General features: G+C 43.9%; 1 protein-coding gene across 10 annotated transcripts in view; it reads left to right on the top strand.

The window, feature by feature from the left end:
• ANK1 (ankyrin 1) overlaps window positions 1-20482 on the top strand; it is a 355025-nt gene that overhangs the window by 311908 nt on the left and 22635 nt on the right. For 8 of the 10 annotated variants that reach the window (XM_033948942.1, XM_033948947.1, XM_033948948.1 and 5 more), the window contains 2 exons: window positions 9288-9843; window positions 14766-15030. In XM_033948942.1, the coding sequence (XP_033804833.1) occupies window positions 9288-9843; window positions 14766-15030 (821 nt within the window). The remainder of the gene's footprint in view (window positions 1-9287; window positions 9844-14765; window positions 15031-20482) is intronic. The other 2 variants (XM_033948945.1, XM_033948950.1) reach the window with 2 other exon arrangements.

The raw sequence follows: 20482 nt of genomic DNA, 5'->3' as shown, positions 1-20482 counted from the left end.
AGAGAAAAGACAGTTTACCTGCCTTACAGAGTCCAGAGGAAAGAGAGCGAGGGGAGGGGTTGATGTTCCAGAGAGAGAAAGAGCGAGAGCAGGGTGTGGCAGAGAGGAGGCTTTTAAAGGTTGGAATCTTATTCTAAAATAAAAACTATTGTATTTCCCAGTATCTTTCTGTTTATAATTTGTAAACTGTTTGAAACAATGGTTAATTTAATTGATAAGGAAGGTGTGACACTTGCAGGCATGGTAGATGAGTCTCTGGCTTCTTTGTCCCATTCAAGCAACCTATCTTCTTGATAAACAATCCAGTCTGGCTGGATGCCTAATGTATGTGAATTCTGTGTAGGCACGTTTAGGGTCTATCTGCATCAACATTCCAGAGTCAGATTGATATAATGTCCCATAGGCCTCTGCTGACATTGGTTAGGCCAACCCAAAATGCTGAGGCTGACAATGACCATGTGCAAATGTAATATAGATGTGCTAATTGGTTTGTGCAGCAACACCTACTCAGTGGTGTAGTGGGGGTGACCAGCACCAAGGGCGGTGGCGCCCCTCTTCCCCGCCCCCCTGCCGTGCACATGCCTGCACCCCTTCCCAGTACCTTTTTAACTTCGGTGTGAGCAGCGAAGAACTTGCTGTCAGGGAGAGCTCCGAAGCTGGCGTGAGCAGCAAGTTCTTCACTGCTCGCGTCAAAGTTAAAAAGGTACGGGAAAGGGGCGCACGCGTGCGGCAGGAGAAAGAGTGGGAAGGGGGAGCAGAGAGGATGAGGAGTGCCGGCACCCTTAGGAAGACTGCACCTGGGACGGACCGCCCCCTCGCACCCCCCTTACTATGACACAGCATCTACTCTCCACCTATAGCACACATCCTCAAATAAATAAATGTTTGTTAGCACATGGTTAACATGTGCACATTTTGGAGTTACTGCAGGACACCTAAACATGTCCGCAGTATTTCATTTTGAACTTCGTTAGGTGTGTATTAATGCCTAATGCAGCTAGTTAAAAGGCTCTTAAGGTCTCCTTATACTAAGGTGTGCTAATTAACACCCCCCCCCCCCTTATGAAGCCGCATTATCTTAGACTCCTCTCTCTCCTTCAACGATCACCTCAACTCCCTGGTAAAAAAATGCTTCTTCAGCCTCCATATGTTGAGGAAAGTAAGATCTTGCTTTCATCATTCTCATTTCGCCATCCTCGTTCAATCCACCATCCTCTCTAGACTAGACTACTGCAACTCCATCTATATAAGCCTAACTAAGAAAAACCTCCTTAGACTTCAGCTAATTCAGAACGCCGCGGCCAAGCTTATTTTCGCAAAAGGCAAGTTCGATCACGTTTCCCCACTCCTCTCCAAGCTCCACTGGCTCCCAGTATACTCCAGAGTCCTCTATAAATGTGCCTGCTTAGCCTTCAAGATTCTACATGGCGTCCTTCCTCCCGTTATCCCACTCTTCTGGAATTCCTCAAACCCGCTCTCTTCTAGACCCTCCCAAAAACTGAAACTATCTTTCCCATCTATAAAAGGTATATCCCGCGCAGGAAAACTCGGAACATCCCTCCCCTTTAGAACCACGGAACTCTGGAACAACCTCTCATCCCCGCTCAGAAATTCTAGCTCCTTCCAATCCTTCCGTAAACGCTTGAAAACTTGGCTCTTCTCAAAAATCTAATCACCTCCCGTTCTCTAGTACCCTGCCCCTCTCTATCTTCTCAGTCCCTCTCCTATACCCTTTCTTTGTAGTTCCTTTCCTCTCAACCTCTGTAAACCGTGCCGAGCTCTGCGCACGTGGAGATGGTGCGGTATACAAACCTAAGGTTTAGTTTAGTTTATTAGGCTTTTTTTAAATCACTGGCCGCGGCAGTAAAAACTCTGACGCTCATAGGAATTCTATGAGCGTTGGAGTTTTTAACGCTGCAGCCGGCAATAAAAAAAAGCCTAAAGCATGAGTGTCAGAGTTTTTACCGCCATAGCCAGCGATAACAAAGTCTAACGTGGCTTCATAAAAGGGGGGGAGGGAGGCAGTTTAGCACAGGCTAATCATTAGTGCGTGCTAAATCCATTAGTGCGCCTTGGTAAATGGAGCCCTAAATTTGCTGTTCTGAATATATTTTGAGGATTTGTAAGATTATTTGATTGTAGTTTCTAATTGGTTAGGTTATTATTTTTTTCAATGTTATTTTAATATTGCTTGTGGGGTTTTTTTTAATACCACTTAGAACTATCAGTGATTCATGGGATATAAATGTTTTTAAATAAATTCTAATTTTGTACCTGACAAAACAGAGCATGAGTTGGTTTCAAAATCCTGTCTTCTTTTGGTCTCAGCCTATTTTAATAACCAGCAAGCTAATCCTCTGCCCTGTTTTAAAAAAAATTTTGAATAAGGATGGAAAACCCCTTGGATATAGTACAGCAGTGGTTCCCAACACTATCCAGGCCAATTGGGTTTTCAGGCTAGCCCTAATGAATATGCATGAGAGAGATTTGCATATAATGGAAGTGATAGGCTTGCAAATCTGCTCCATGCATATTCCTTAGGGCTAGCCTGAAAATCTGATTGGCCTGGTGGTCCTCCAGGACAGGGTTGGGAACCCCTGTAGTACAGAATTGCTCACGCCATTGACTTCAATGGAAACAAATGAAAATATTTCAGTTGATATCCAAAAACAAATCAAAACAGACTGATACAACATTTTTTCTTGTGCAAATTTTTTATTTATTTATATAATTTTCTATACCATTCTCCCAGGAGAGCTCAGAACAGTTTACCTAAATTTATTCAGGTTCTCAAGCATTTTTTCCTGTCTGTCCTGGCAGGCTCACAATCTATCTAATGTACCTGAGGCAAAGGAGGGATTAGATGACTTGCCCAGGGTCACAAGGAGCAGCGTGGGTTTGAACCCTCAACACCAGGGTGTTGAGGCTGTAGCTTTAACCACTGCGCCACTTCCAGACTGTATCACTGTCCTTATCCCCAGAACCACTTGTTAAAAATGCAGAACACATGGAGGGGCATAATCAAAACATATGTCTAAGTCCGATTTGGATGTAGGGCATTAGTCGCACAAAGTCGGCAGCGGCCAAATGTCCATTCTTGGAAAGTATGTTTAAAATTTATTTTTATTTTCTTTTAATCGCCTATCTGTACGTCCAGGCGTTTGATCGTCCAGACTGCCACTATGTTTCTCAACCAAAAATTCGTTCCATTCCCAAACACCCAGAACAAGACCTTTTGGATGTGGAAGAGACTAGCATTATGATGGACTGGACACCCAGACATGGCAACAGAGCAGAGGGACACCTTACAGGGCACTGCTATGAAATTCACAAAAAGGGTGCCAAATAAACATCTTACCAGAACTCTCAAAGCCCTTATGGCTGCAGGTGGCACCTATATGGCAGTACAGTAGGGTTTTGGAGAGGGCTCACATTTTCCACCATGAATGTAATGGTTAGAGTGGCTTATGGGCCTGGGTCCTCCTCTCTAGGGTTCATTTGCCCACCCCCCCAGACTACTTAAGACACCTGTGTGCAGCTCTACTAGGCTTTCCTATGCCAGATGCTGATGTTCCAAAGGCAGGTATGTATGTTTTTTTTCTGAACTTTGTGAGTGTGCGACGGGGGTCAATGAACACGGAGGGGAGTGTGTGTGTGTCTTTACTTTGTCTCTGCAGTGGTTATCTGGCTACTTTTGATACCTTTTGGGCACTTATACCTGTCTTTACATTGTCTAACTCATAAGGTATAAGTTTCGCCTAGGCAGTCTCGTCAAACATTCGATTATCCCTGTAGAATGACTAAGTCTAGGTTGGCCCACATCCCGCCTACATTCTGCCCTAACCACTCCTCCAAAAATGCCCCTTTCAGCTCTAAGCACACAGCGGGATTCAGGGGCCTAAAATTTCCCTGGATAAATCCAAAAAGCTGTTTCGATTAATTATCGGCACTTGGACGACCTGTCTTTTAGATCGTCCAAATGCTGACGGGCGGGTTGTTAGACGTATTTACATTTCGATTATGATGCTGACTTGGGCGGGTTTTTAGACGTATTTACGTTTCGATTATGAGCCCCTTATTGTTTTTTGAAAGCTTCTATACCGCTATTGATGACTGGGGCATCAATTCAGAGCGATTTACATGAGCTTCTGTAATTGTGTTACAATACAAGAGCTTCAGTAGTGGTGTTATATGATACAGAGTTAGGGAGTTTCTGTGATGGATTTCCATACATGAATTTCTGTGATGGTGTTGCAATACAGTGCATGATTAGTATGGGCCTGTATTTATGTATTTTTTACTTTTACTTATACAATACATAGTACACTGAAATCCACTGATTTAAAATACATTACCCAAAACAATAAGATTAGTATTAGCTGACAGTCAAGGCTTCTTAAGACCCCTACTCTCCAACTTTAGCAGTCTCTCTGTCTTCTCACCAGGACATCCTTACAGCAGTATACTCTCCCATGCCCAACCCCATAAGTTTCTGTTCTCCCTGCCCTACAAAATATGCCACCAGTCTTTCTTTCTCTCCCCTAACAAAAAGCCAATCCCCACCAATCTGTATCTTTTTCCTCATTCCCTTGCCTCAGATGCTTGCCTCCATGCTTGATACCTTCCCAGTTCAGTGTTCTCCTAGGCTCAACTCTCTTGTCTAATGTCTCTCTTTCCATCAAAGCAGTATCTCCCTCTCATTATTCTGTCTCTCCAGTTCTGTCCTGTTAGCCCTAACCACTGTCCTCCCCATTCTTGCCTTAATAACCTCCTCTCTCCTTCTCCCACCAGTCTCCAACAATCCACTGCGTTCAGTCATTCTCTTCTCCCCAACACAATTGACCCTTCCGCAGACATAATCTTAACTGCAGTAGAAACCACCCTACCAACTCCCTTTCATTCTCCACTGCTTCCTGCTCTGTGAAGGCATTCATTCTTCTGTCCTTCTTTACCATGCCAAAAGCCTCTCCACCAGACTCAATACCATCAAGGTCTTGTTCTGCCTCACCACTTGGGCCTCACTGATAGCCCTGGCGCAATCCAACTGCTTCTCTTTCCACTCTACTGACTTTTCCTACTGTATCACTGCACACTGTCAAGCTTTGCTGCCACTCAACATTACTTCAGGGCCCAAAGTGCTCCACTTCCTCTCCTGAGGATGCCTCTCTTGTTTGTATTCCATTAGGGTACCATAGAGTAGGGAAGATGCTACTTTTCACTAATGAGCCAATATGAATCCCACCTCTGAGAAACACTCTATTTCCCCTGCCCATTTCTATATGCATATGTAACTGCAATAACGTAATGAAGGAGTGAATCAGATGGGCTTGACTGTTCACACTAAAAATGCAGATATACTTTCAAAGCCAGCATACTGGCAACTTTGAGATGGCCCAATGATGGGTGTCAATAGATACTAACCAACAGAAATTCCAGAGTACATGAGGTAACCCAATCTTAATGTATTCAGTAAATTGGGGATTGAATTTTGATCATTAAAATAAGCTAGTAGAATGGGAAGATATTTCTCTAGGATTAACGGTAGTCAGTAGGGAGGGAGAGGGATTTCCCCAGCATTATTGGGAATCTGTAGGATGAGAAAGGAATTTCCCCAGGATTAATGGGAGTCAGCAGGGTTAAAGATTTTCTCAAGATTAATGGGAATCTGTGGATAGGGAAATAGCAACACTTCAGAATCAGGCAATTTCATTAAAATCCAGGGTATATCATAAACTTATATCAGTATCATCAACCACTGAATTCATAAATGTAAATAGACTTCAGCAGTCCTTGATACAGCAATAGCGAAACACAGAGTCTATGAGAGAAAGTGATCTCCTAGCCCAGGGGTTGGCAACCTGTGGCTTATGAGCTTCTTGCGTGTGGCTGTGGCTCTCCAGGCACAACCCTTTAATGTACCTCCCAACCCCTTCATCCCTCCCCCCCCCCCCCGGGCCTACCAAGGTACCTGGTGGTCCAGCAGGGGTCTTTGTGGAAGGAGCATGGCCCTCTCGCGCCTGCCTCCTTGCATCTGCCTTCTAAAATAGCTGCCATGACCTCTTTTGCTCACGGTATTTCCTGTAGTACTGTGAGCTGCCATGAGAGGTCGCAGCAGCCATTTTAGAAGGCAGCTACGAGGAGGCAGGAGCAAGAGGGCTGCGCTCCTGCCACAAAGACCCCCGCTGGACACCAGGTGCCTCAGTAGGCCTGGGGGGGGAGGGGGATTAAAGGGTCAGGGCCTGGAGAGTGGAGAGAACCTCCTTGGCTGTGGGTTGGGGGGAGGGGAAGAAGGGAGGGAGGAGATGTGCAGAGACCTGCAAGGGGTTGTTGGAGAGGATAGAAGCTACACCTTGTGGCTGTTTGTACATTTTGGATAAATTGGCTCTGTGCTGTAAAAAGGTTGCTCACCCGTGCCCTAGCTGATTCTGACACAGATATCTAAAGATGACTATTTGATAAGTTAAGCTTATGCTAAAAATCAAAAATCTGGATTACCTTTAAAAATATAGTAGAATGCAAAGATTTGGACCAATGACCGTAAAACAGAATATTTGTAGCTGAGCAGCAATGCCATTAAGATCTCTTTAGATTTATCAGTTCAGGGGTTGATGGCACAGCATGAATAGTAGCCACTGAGGTGGGCTACACTGTGGAAGGGGAAGGGGTTTTTCAGCAGTTAAACATCCACAGGGAGTGGGGAAGAGTTGCCAATTAATGCTGTGAGTTGAGATGAAATGAAATTGCTGGAGATATTTCATCGTGTCACAAATGGATGTCAGGTGAGAGTAGAAGTGCTGAATGGCCTATTGGTGTACATAGCTGGTGTATCCTAAGGGCTCCTTTTATCTGGCCGCGCTAGCGGGGTTAACGCGCACGGCTTTTCATCACGCGTTAACCCCTGCGCTGGCCTAAAAACTACCACCTGCTCAAGGGAGGCGGTAGCGGCTAGCGTGGCTGGCGGTTTAGCGCGCAGTATTACACGTGTTAAACCTCTAGCGCGGCTTGATTAAAGGAGCCCTAAAAGTTCTTAGGACATGGCGTTAGCAGCATTTACATGACCAAAATGGCTACCTGTATAAATTGTCAATTAAGGCAACCAGTGGTATAGTGAGGGGGGGGGGTTTTGTCCCGGGCGCAGTATTCCTCGGGGCACCGGCACCCCTCCTTCTCTCCACCCCTTCCCACTCCTCCCCCTGCCGTGTGCGCACGCGCTGGCACCCCTTCCCCATGCCTTTTTAACTCCAGCACGAGCAGCAATGAACTTGCCTTTAAAAATAATTAAAATAAGCTATCTTGAGAAAATCTTTAACCCTGCAGACTCCCATTAATCCTGGGGAAATCCCTCTCCCTCCTCACTGACTACCGTTAATCCTAGGGAAATATCTTCCTATTCTACTAGCTATTTTAATTATTTTAAAAATCCTCCCGGAAGTGATGTCAGAAAGCGCCAAAGCCAATTCGGGTAACAAGTTCGTCGCTGCTCGTGCTGAAGTTAAAAAGGGGCATGGGCGTGCATGGCAGGGGGGCGCGGGGAAGAGAGCAGAAGAGGGGCGCCGGTCACCCTCGCTATGCTACTGAAGGCAACTTGGATTGTACAGGCCAAAATAGTGTATGTCTATCTCCCATTCTACAGTAGGAATATGTGTATATTTTAAACAATTTCCCTCTTGGCTTTGGCATCAGCTCCAGCGCACATGTAGGTTTCGTCGATATGCTTGATTTGGCCAGGCTTTGAACTATGTGACAGAAGGGGTAACTGTGCTTAACTTCCAAGGGTTTTTCATTAGCATTCAAGGTCTTATATTTCACCTTCTGGGGCTTCACTCTTTAATTGGCATCACCCAGGGTTGCCCCAAGGCACGAACTAGGAGAGGCACTGGCTCAAGGCAGCAAAGCTCAAGGGTGCCAAATGCCTGCCTCACTGACTCAACAACAGCAACAATTTATTATTTCTATAGCGCTGCCAGACGCACACAACGCTGTACATTAAACATGCAAGAGACAGTCCCTGCCTGATAGAGCTTACAATCTGATTATGATAGACACAGGACAAAAAGGTGGTTACTCTATATACATTGCACAGGTAGGGAATAAAAATGGGAATGATGAGGCGAATAGGGGGGGGTGGGGACTATGGAGGAAATGACCAGCAGAAATGGGTGCTTTACAAGTTGGTTGGGTTAGGACCTAAATGCCATTTCAAAAAGTGGGCTTTCGGCCTGGATTTGAATACCGTTAGAGATGGAGCCTGACATACCGAATCAGGCAGGTTGTTCCAGGCATACGGCGCAGCAAAGTAAAAGGGACGGCCAGGAGTTGTCCGTAGAGGAGAAGGGTACCGCCAAGAGAGACTTGCCCGATGAACAGAGTTCTTGAGGCGGAGTATAGGGAGGGATGAGAGAGGAAAGATACTGAGGAGCTGCAGAGTGAACACATTTGTAAGTCAATACGAGGAATTTGAACTCAATGTGGAAACGGACGGGGAGATGAGAGTGTGTTTTGTTTTCTCTCTTGTGCTCTCTTCTCTGCATGGCCACCGACAGGTCCACCTTTTTAAACATGAGAAATGGTACTTCCTTTTTTTTTTGCATTTAAACCTAGGGTGGTGCTGGCAGCCCAGTGTGGAGACGAGTACAGTGGGAAGAGCAAAGTGATATGCTCCATCATCTGTAAAGGAACAGGTAGAACCAATGGTGGGAAGGAGCTGCCAGTACAGATTTGGGAGGGGGAAGGGAGGCACCAGAGCAAAAATTGGTTCAGGATACCACATCCCCTTCAGCCAACACTGGCATCCCATCTTCATTTATCTTTCTGAAATGGGGGTCCCTGTACATATAGTTACCAGCACTTGTACATGGAAGTATTGAAGAATCAGCATTTTCATGTACAACTGCTGGTATGTAGGTGTAAAAGATGCAGAGAGAGGCCACTTGTTTGTGCAACAGCTGCTCTTCTGCACATGCATATATGTGCACATGTATTCACCAGTGTGTACATTCAACAGGCTTTTGTAAAATATCAGGGCAAATGTGTATGTCTCGACGTGGACTTTCCAATTCCTACCTTGACTTGTGCAAAATGGAGCTTATAAGCTATGTACACCAATAGGGAATATGACTGTGTCCCGTTAGTTAACAATTACAAAGAACTTCATGTCCTGAAATGGTATTTCATGAAAGGAAACTGAGTGAGAAGAAGAGCTTTTGAGGGCTTGGGGAACTTCCTTCACAGTGCTGGTCTGTGTGAAAATAGCTGCTGCAGCTTGTCCCCTCTGTCTACCCATCCAGGTAACGCTTCAATGCAGGACGAGCTGCTCTCCCCCATCTCCCTGCACTACACTCTGCCATCACCACTGCGCCTTGACCAGTACTGGAATGAGGTTGCCATCATGGACGCCATCCCTATGGCAGCCACAGAGCAGGACGGCCTGATGGAAATGTCCGACATACAGGTGTGGTCCTCCGGAATCACACCCTCGCTGGTGACAGCAGAGGATTCCTCTCTGGAATGCAGCAGGGCCGAGGACTCGGATGCTACCACAGAAGGAAAATTACCCGAAAAGTGTTTTGAGGATTCCCCTGGCCCTGACTATTCAGGCTCGCTTGACCTCGCTGAGGACTATTCAGTGGATTCAGATGCTGTGAATGGCCTTAGTGACTTGCTTGACCAGGATGAAGGTCAGAGGTCAGAGTTGACTATGCCGGTTTGTGAGAGCCAGGACATGATGGCCTTGGGTGACCTTGATGAGCAAAATGAAGTTTCTTTTGTTTCAGGCAAGCAGAGAGTCCAGTTGAAAACCAACGCCTCACCGACCCAACGCATAATGGAAAAGAATAGAGACAGGTAATGTTCCCATCCACCAATGCTCAACACCTGAACAGCAAGCCCAGCTGAAAGGGTAATACATTTCACCTAGTCACTGACTGCACATTTTAAGTAGAACTTTGTTTAAAAACATGGGAGGTTTAATAGAACACAGAGACTTCAGAGTAGGGGCGAACCAAGACCTAAACAAATCTAGGGAAAGGACATATATAATCCACTTTAAACTCAGATGTATGTCCTATTGGAAACACTCGGGGAACCCACCAAGACACTACAAGGTACACTCACAACACTCATACACAGACCCACACGCTCAAACACCAACCAAAAACCCCAAAACATTTGTGGAGAAAAAGCCTCAGTTCGACTTCACCTGGCAAAAAACTCCACTTAAAGACCGCGGTCTTTAAGTGGAGTTTTTTGCCAGATGAAGTCGAACTGAGGCTTTTTCTCCACAAATTTTTTGGGGTTTTTGTTTTGTGTTTTTTTTGGGTTGGTGTTTGAACGAGTGGGTCTGTGTATGAGTGCTGTGAGTGTACCTTGAAATGTCTCGGTGGGTTCCCCGGGTGTTTCCAATAGGACATACATTTGAGTTTAAAGCGAACCAGGACCATGACCACGAATAAAGAGGTAACTCAGGATTTAATAGAACCACACACTCTTAGGCCTCCATGTGGTTTAATATCACTTTTGCAAAGAATAATTCCAGTGTATTGTCATGTCTCCTATTGAGTTCTTTGTCCCTCAGCAACCAAAGGACCTGAAAATTAAGGACAATTTAATTAAAAAAAATATATTTGCATAAAGCAATATTTTATACACAGAAATAGGCTTGAACCATGGTGAGTGGGCAATCTATAAATGGTTTAAATAACTTTACAAATTTATGTACGTATTTATGTGAGTACAGCCTGTTCATGTGCAGCTTTACTAAAACTGAGCAGAGGTATTTGCAAGGGTGAAGCTGAGGAGGAATTTACGCTTGTTCTCAGCATTTTGAAAATACATGGGTATGCACATAAATTATCTCAGAAAGATGTGCATAGTGAAGAGCAGGAATACGTATAGGTGCATACATTCCTTAGGATTATTTACCAAACCACAAAAGCGGTTTGTAGCGCAGGCCAGGGCACTGCTCCCGACACTCATAGAGTTCCTATGAGCGTCGAGAGCAGTGGAGAGCATTCAGCACGGTGGCCTGCGCTAAAAACCGCTTTTGCGGTTTTGTAAAATGGGTAGATAATTTTGATATTTCACCAGTTTCTACATACTATTTACACATGTACATGCCACAAACTGGCAAGATACCTACAAATATGGATAAATTTTAAGTGAGAGAGAATAAACATGATCTTTTTTCTTAGGGATGGACTAAGAGAGCAGTGTCTAGCACAGTGCTATCAGTTATTCAGGCCCCAGGGTTGTAGCCACAGTGATCTCCCGAACTCGCCAAGGTGCTACAGAATGAAGCATGTACTTCTAGGGTGGGTCACAGCCCCTAATGCAGCATAGGTTGGGAAGCCCTGGTCTAGCACAAAGACTGGTTATCTTTTAAGGATGGTGACATGTTTGTATTGAAGGGTGATATCCAGTGATGTATAGACCACAGGATTGACTAGCTGTAATTCAGAAGTTGGAATGAGACACATGAAAACCCCTTGGCCCTCCCCTGAGAATAGTGCAAAATACGGCTGTCCGCCTGATATTTGAGCTGAGGAAAAATGATCACATCAGTCCCTATTAACGATTATTACACTGGTTGCCAGTAGAAGCACGAGTAATATTTAAGTTCTCTTGTATTTGTTTTAAATTGGTCTGGGGACTAACCCCTACCTGTTACCTCATCTCATGCTATTAAACCCTACCAAGATAACCAGGAACTGCAATCTATTTACCTACCCCAGGATCATTGGCTGTAAATACAAGTCTTTTTGGACAGGATGCTAGCATTCCAAGCAAATAAACAGCAATCCTGGTTGGGTAATTATATCAACGGAACCATGCAATCTTACAGCGCATTTCGAAAAGGGATTTAGACTGTACGATTTGATAAATTCATTTCTTAACTGAAGTCTCATTATAACAATACTTTTAATCTGCCTGTACTTTGGATAACATGCTGTACTTTTATTCTCAATACTTTGTACTTCGCTGATTGACCAGTTTCTCTTCTATGTAAACCGCCTAGAAGTCATTGATTGTTGGCGGTATAGAAGAATAAAGTTATTATTATTATTATTTACACTACTCTAGTTATAAAAATCCCTCCTCTGTCAGCTGTACAAGCTTGACTCTCTGCAGTGTTCTAGCTAGGCCACAATTTTTCCTTGTGCTTATTCTCATCCACTGCTTTAAGGATACCTCCCGCTTTAAGTAAGATAAGGTTAACAACCTGTCAGATACTGCAACATCTGTTTTTTGGTCCTTAGATGGGGAGTATAGCTAAGTAAGCCTACTGCCCATGCTAGGAAACTTGCCCCTTGGGACATCTGACACTGCATCGGTCTTACCACTGTTTCACTCAGAATGACTTTACCTCCTCTTGAAGATTTTTTTTAAATTTAACTCACACTTTTTATCAGAACCTAAAGACAAAATTATATTCAGGCCCAGCTGGTATGTCTCCAAACCCAAGTTTGTACTTGAAGGAACAAAGGGCTAAAAGGACAACTCTATAAATGAGATGCCCCCATGTACATGCTCCCTGCTAGCACTTTCATATGTACGAGTCAGGGCGGAATCACAGTGCTCTGGACTCCCAGTCATTAAGGGTCAGGTGAACCCTAACCACCTCTAAGAAATTATTAAACTAGATGGAAACCTTTTTGCTGTCACACTAAGTCAGTCCAAAGGTTTATTAAGCCCTTTATTCTGCTTCTAACAGTGGCCAGTCAAGGTCACAAGTACCTAGCAGATTCCAAAAAGTAATAAGTTGTACCACAAAGGATAATCAGTGGTTCATCCCCCCCAATCTACCTTAACGATAGCTATGGACCTTTCCTCTAGTACTTGTCCAGACCCTTTATAAACCCACGTACACTTCCTGCTTTTACCACATCCTCAGGTAACAAGTTCCAATGTGTTAAATGAAAAAGAAAAAAAAAAAAATTCCTCCTATTTGTTTTAAATGCACTACTTAGGAACTTCTTGCTGTGTTCCCTAGTCTTTGTACTGGCACCAGAAATCTGGATCACCCACACTTCACTACCTTCCTTCTATCCATTACTGCCCACACCACAAGATGAACTGGCTGCAGACGTGTATACAGACAGGCAGATTACTGAACTGAGAAATGTCAATTCAGAGGGCAGGACCAGCTATGGGAGAAGGTAGGGCACACAGACAACGCAATCAGTTAACAGCCCCAAGTTCCCCTCAGGTGGCATGGGACAGAGGTGAGCATCTGCCATTGTGGTATGGAATGCTGGCATCTCACCTTTGTCAAGGTGCAATGGTGGGCCCTGGGCTTTAGGCGATTGTCCACCTCATTAATTCCTTCTGATGGCCCTCTTTATAAAGCTCTGTGTACATAGTGTATTTCAGGGGAAACTACTGCAATAGCTTTGTATGTATGCTGCATTATGGGATGTGGATCCCTTGGGATGGAGTGTGTTTACAGCACTGAGAAAAGTTCCTGAAGGTCAGGGCATGTGGCTGTACAGAGCTCTTTGCACCGACTGCATTATGGGGTTGTGATCTGAGACGTGCATGTCAAGGGGGCAGATTATCATGAAGTCATGATACACGTTTCCAGGTCACAGTACTGTAGTGTGATGTACCTGGTAAACTGACTTGGCTAAAAATTGTGCTCCATTGCCATGATAAAAAAAATATGTGTGCATTCCTGTAACACACTTGCTTACACTCAGATTACAAAAAGCTGTTCCAGTGAGCATATATTGTATATGTTGGGGGGGGGGGGAAGGAGGGCAGTCGAGACAGTTTATGTATATGAGAGTTTCAAATATATGCAAGCCTAGCAAACTGCCATCGTTCTCCCAAAGAGCAGACTTAATAACACTGGTCCTTTTAGGACTCTGGGGCTCCTCATGTTCAAAGAGCAGTTTTCCTACGAAAGCAGTGTCCACATGGTAAGAGTGTCCATGGCCATTTTCCCCTCTGAATAATAATTGATCGCAGCATTCAGCAGATCACTTGTACTGTAGGGTCATGAAATGGTTAACTGTTGTTTAAAATATTGCTCTGGCCTACATAGCTGAAAACAGTATACAATCTACTGACCTCATCTGCCTAAAATGTATGTCCCTACCTTACCACATTATAAGCTAAATAGATAAGAGTTTGAGCCATGATGTACCCTACCCTCCTGTACATGTAACATTTCGAACTGTAAGATTTAGATAAGCAGAGAAATGAGCTAGTTCCCTATAGGACTATAAGTTGTAGCCCTGAACCTATCATAAGTGCTGGCTTAGGACCAATAACAATTGTAGAAAAGTTATAGACGTAACAAATGAGAAGTTGTAGTTTTTGCATGTATTGGTTTGCATATGTTTAGTGAAAAGGGCATAAAAGTCCGTGCATTTCCTAATTCTAACACTCTAGTAAGCAGGCTGTTCACTGCACTAGAGTCCGGCATACTGTAAATAAACCTCTTGTACTTTCTTCACGCCTCTGACTTTGTGTGTCCAAGTGACCTTTCAGTACAACTGATCAAAATTCCTAGCACTAGAAGAGTCAATGAGCCAGTAGAGCAACAATAATGCTAACTCACACAAGGCACAAAATGGGAGCTGAAGCACAAGGTGCAGGTGGCAGTGCAGAAGGTGAAAATGAAAGGTATAGGAAGGCTGGGAAGAGGCTATTTATGCTGGGATTTTGGAAAGACACTGCTAAACTTAAAGGTATAGCTCACAAAAAAAAAAAAAAAAGATTCAACTAGAATTTCTCACTTTCTCTTCCTTTTGTTTGTTGGCAAGGGTGAGAGACTGGAACACCAGTGGCTCATTAGATATAGCTGAGAGATCTTGGACAGAGGAGATCAGCAGAAGTCCTCACATCAAGCACCAAACAGTCACAGTAGTCTCGTCAGGTAGAGGTCTAGAGGCCAGCACCAGCCATCAGTATGAGAGGCGACTGCCTGCCACAGTCAAAGCTAGCATAGAAGCACAAGAAAGAGACTGGAGAACTGAGCAGACCGCATGGCTGGAGGAGAGGGACAGAAGCTTCTTCGGGATTCAGCAGGTAAGGTCCTGGAGCCCCTGTTTGAAGTCAACAGGCATGCCACAAGAAAGTCTGTGAACTAAGTGACATAAAAGGGGAAATTTGCCAACAGGCAGTCTTCTAAACCTACTCACTACACTTCTCCCTCTGTAGTCACGGTTTCAGCATTCGCGGTTTTGATTATTCACGGTTTTTAGCTTGCTGGCTCCTCCCCCCAAATTACATCAGCTTGCATAGAGAAATCACTGATTCCAAGCATTTACAGAGAAAATCGCGGATTCCCAGCACTTTCTTCACTGTGTTTTGCCTCTCCTTCAGGAACAGGCTAGGTCTCCCACCATGTTATTCGCGGTTTCGCCATATTTACGATGGTTTTTAATAGAAAACAGCGAATAACATATGAAAAAGTTATTCGCGGTTTTTCTGTATTTGAGGTTTTGTTAATTCCCTGTCACAGCGAATACAGAGGGAGAAGTGTACTGCTAGTTATTAGCACTACCAGATGGACACAGTGCTGTACATTAAACACTCAAGAGATGATCCCTGCTCAGAAGAGCTTACAAACTAATTGAGATGGACAAACAGGACAAAGGTGAATCTTTGCATATTGCTCAGGTAGGGACTTACAAGGGGACTGATGAGGCGGACAGGGTAGGGGACTGTAGATGGAATCACACAGATATTGGTGCTTTACAGGTTGGTAGGGTTAGGTTTTCTTAATTAGCAGCAGAGAATGACACGGTGACAAAATTCATCACCGTTCCCATCCCCACGGATAACCGCGGGAAACCATCTTCATGTCATTCTTTAAGGAGAGAGGGAAGAATCAGAGTATGAATGGCCACAACCACTGACCCGCAAGCTTTGCTTTGAAGAATGCTGGTGTAGAAGGACTGAGGTTGAAACAGACACTAAAGAATGACAGTCTCTGGTATCCAGAGCAGATATTGTGATGTCATAATGCCTCATTCCACCAGTGCCTAAGAGCCAATCACATCAGTGATGTCACAATGGCTTCATTATCCTTGGCTCACATAAGAATCGGAGTATGAATGGCCACAACCACTGACCCGCAAGCTTTGCTTTGAAGAATGCTGGTGTAGAAGGACCGAGGTTGAAATAGACACTAGAAAATGACATGGGATTATTTCCCGCGGTTATCCGCGGGGACGGGAACGGTGATGAATTTTGTCACCGTGTCATTCTCTAATTAGCAGCAAAGCAGAATGCTAAGAGACAAGATCAATTTTGAGAGGGTGGAGGCATTTACAGATGTAAATAGGCATAAATAAACATACATATAAGTAATGCCTTTGGAAAAGCCTTTACTTACATATCCACAGCACGTACAGATTTCAAGAAGTTATTGTATGGGCAGACCTTTAACAGCGATGCAAACTCACACTTGTTTAACTCACATTCTTTGAGCCCTATTTCTCATTCATCAGAGCTTCAGCACCAGCACATTGATCCTGATCACTTCGTTCGTGAGAGGGAAGCTTTGCATAGATGTAAGCCAAGTAGTCCAGCAAGGAAGAAATCTGAACATAACCTTCTGCCTACTCTTCCTCTTGCCCTGTGACCTCTCCCTTTCCTGCAAGTACATGTGCACTGAAATCAATATACATTTATTTATTATTTATTTAAAAATGTATATGCCATATATTACCTATATGGTTTCCATAGTAACAAGCATAAAATGTTAAACAAACATACATAGTTCAGTTGTTAAAAAACAACACTCTTAAAAAAATGGTCAATAAACATCAGAAATCGTCAAATCCAGTTTGAATATAAAATTTCAAAAAAGCATTCACAAACAGTTGGGTTTCTAGTTTCTGGGTGGGAGACAATTTTCAGCTATAAAAAATTACTCAAACTGCTCTCCACTTTGTATCTTTTCAGAGACTCCAAAGAAAAGCCTTTAAAAATCATTTATTGAGCTTTTATAAAATTACAAGCATTAAAATCTGAATAGAAAAATAGATCTTACTTGGAGAAAAATTCAAGACAAATTTAGATTAGTGTTTCTCAAACTGTATGCCATGGCACAGTAGTGTGCCCCGAAGAGACTCCGGCCATGCCATGAGAAATTCCAGAATTTTACTTTATTTCTAAAAATTCCCTACATAAGTTATACACTAGAATAGATGACATGTACGTCGTGTACACAAGAGTCTGTCAATGTTTTGAGCGTCTGTGTGAGTAAGGATACAACTACCCAGACAAGCATCATTCTTTGATGTGATTGGTCCTTGAAAACTAAAAGCAACCCGCCCATGTCCCACCCAGCTTCAAGCCTCCTTGCAACTGTGTGCTATGGATTTAGTGCATGCAATTTGCAGAATCCCAAGAGCAGTTACATGCATAACTGCTAATTTGCACTAATTGACACCAATTATAGCCAACAATGGATGGTTAATGTCAGTTAGCAGCTAATTATATTATGTTGCATGCACAACTGACAGCATTCTATAACCTGTGCATGCAATTTTGCACACTAAAGGCCAGATTCTGTGGGAGATCCAAGATGGCGCAGTAGTGAGCAGACGCAAAAGCTGCTAGTTCATGAGTTTTGGTTTGGAGCCTGTGAAATCATTAACCTACCCTGTGAAGGATAGGGAAAAGGAGGGCAAAGGTGCGGGAGCCTCTCCTAGCTTCTTCTACTCCTGTGATGAGAGAGGCAACACTCGATGGTTTTCAAATTGCAGCAGGACAGAATCCCTCTCTCTCTTTGGCTGAGCCCACAATGGAAGTTTCAGGTTGTAGTGTAAGCAGGGTGTCTTTGAGCCCCATTCAGCATGCGGCTCCTCCCCAACCTGGAATCAGCTTGTCTGCCGGCCAGAATGAACCAGAGATTTGCCCGCATGAAGGTCCCAGTGCACAAGGGGGACTGACGGCAGAATCAATGAGCCTAACTCTGGAATAAGATCTTACCACATGAGTAGCCTCAAAAGTTTTTGGGACAAGGAACTGTGAGTAAATTATTGAGCATTAAAGACTGACCGATTCTTGACATCCAACAGAGGGAAATGGGGAAACCAGCCATAGTGACATTGGAAACACTGTGGGAGGCCATCACTGAAATGCATCACTCGTTATTAAACAATGTGAAAAAAATAGTGGAGATTTGAAAATTATTCCAGAAGCGGTTCTCCTCCAGGCACAAGTTTCAGATCAATGTTCTTCTGATTTGGCAAATCTTAAAGAAAAGGTATAGAATTTTGAAGTGGTTGAGGCGATTGCAATCAAGGATAGGAACTACACATCTAGATGCCTGGAATACCTTAAAAACCAAATTAGGCGATATAACTTGAAAGTTTAAAATTTTCCGAGGTCTCCTTTGGTATCTACTGTGGATATGTTAAAAAAATTTCTTATTGAAACTTTACAAATGCCCACCAATTCATTACCCCCGATAACCAAAGCTGTTTATTTGCTAGGTTTTAAAAGTCCGCAGAAAGTTTCTGAAAGCCCTGAAGTTAATGGTGGTGATAAGGGCCTGATAACTTTTCTTGAATCTTCTTTGGAAGTGATAACGCAAAGAATGTTAGTGGTTTCTTTGGCCTTTGAATAGGACCGAAATTCAGTTTTAAAACTTTCCTTTAGATATTTGGAAGTGAACTATTTGGGATCAAAGATAAGGATTTTTCCTGATCTTGCAAGAGACGCTCAGATTAGGCTTAAGGCAGGGGTGTCCAATGTCGGTCCTCGAGGGCCGCAATCCAGTCGGGTTTTCAGGATTTCCCCAATGAATATGCATGAGATCTATGTGCAGGCACTGCTTTCAATGCATATTCATTGGGGAAATCCTGAAAACCCGACTGGACTGCGGCCCTCGAGGACCGACATTGGACACCCCTGGCTTAAGGCCTTCTTGGTGTTGTGTTCGAGAGTACATAGAAACATAGAAACCGAAGATGTCTGCCCACTCTACTGACCCACCCCCAAGTCTGCTATCCTAGGGATCCCACTCCTGGTGACAGGTTCCCTTGGCTTAACCGTCTAAGGGATCCCACATGGGCATCCCATTTGCTCGATCACCTGCACCGGGAGCTCGTTCCAAGGATCAACCACTCTCTCGGTGAAGAAATATTTCCTGGTGTCGCCATGAAATTTCCCGCCCCTGAGTTTGAGCGGATGCCCTCTTGTGGCTGAGGGTCCTTTGAGAAAGAGAATCTCTTCTTCCATCTCGATACGGCCGGTAATATACTTAAACGTCTTGATCATGTCTCCTCTCTCCCTACATTCTTCGAGTGAGTACAGCCGCAAATTTTTCAGCCTTTCCTCGTACGATAGATCCTTCAGCCCCGAGACCATCCTGGTGGCCATCCGTTGCACCGACTCTACTCTCAGCACATCTTTTCGGTAGTGTGGCCTCCAGAATTGCACACAGTATTCCAAATGAGGTCTTACCATGGTTCTGTATAATGGCAATATGACTTCAAGCTTCCGGCTGACGAAACTCCTGCGGATGCAACCTAACAACTGTCTTGCCTTAGGTGAAGCCTTCTCCATATGCATTATCACCAAATTTTTTGTTCTGATTTCCATGTGTCTGTTGCATTTTATATGAAGGGAAACAATTTCATTTCTATGATCCTAAACAGCTCAAAAGTTTTCTTGATGCACGAGCAGATGTTAATGTCGTAGTGTAATCTCACACGTGCACTGATAAACCAGCTTGGAGGAGGGATTCTGGGGCAGAAGGCTCTCTTGTATTGGATTGTATTTTCTTTATTTAATAATTCTTGCATAACATCATGTGATCTGATTGCTATTAAGTTTGTGGGCAGACTGTTTTAGTATTTTCCTAGGTACCTTGTTATGCTGATGATTATTTCTGTTAATTATGCAAATCTGAAAAAAAAAAAAAAAAGGCCAGATTCTATAAATGACGCCTATCTCAGTAGACACCTGGAAAAACAGCACTTACCGCATGTCAATCAAAGCTAGGTGCCGTTTGTAAAATTGCACCTAAATTGAATTAGGTGTCAGTAAGTGTGAATAACTTCAGCGCCAGTATTCTAAGCCAGGGATATTTTGGTTTAAAATACTGACGCCTAAGGTAGGCACCTACCTTAATCCACGCCCAAACTCTGCTCCAAATCCAGTGGTGTAGTAAGGGGGGGGGTAGACCGCCCAGGTGCCTTCTTGGTGGGGACGCCAGCACTAGAGAATGACACGGTGACAAAATTCATCACCGTTCCTGTCCCTGCGGATAACCGCGGGAAACCATCTTCATGTCATTGTTTAAGGAGAAAGGGAAGAATCAGAGTATCAATGGCCACAACCACTGACCCGCAAGCTTTGCTTTGAAGAATGCTGGTGTAGAAGGACTGAGGTTGAAACAGACACTACAGAATGACAGTCTATGGTATCCAGAGCAGATATTGTGATGTCATAATGCCTCATTCCATCAATGCCTAAGAGCCAATCACATCAGTGATGTCACAATGGCTTCATTATCCTT

The sequence above is a fragment of the Geotrypetes seraphini genome, chromosome 6 (genome assembly GCF_902459505.1).
Source record: "Geotrypetes seraphini chromosome 6, aGeoSer1.1, whole genome shotgun sequence".
In the NCBI taxonomy this organism is placed as follows: domain Eukaryota; kingdom Metazoa; phylum Chordata; class Amphibia; order Gymnophiona; family Dermophiidae; genus Geotrypetes; species Geotrypetes seraphini.
The sequence above is the reverse complement of the archived record's forward strand: the minus strand, read 5'-3'. Positions and strand labels throughout refer to the sequence as shown.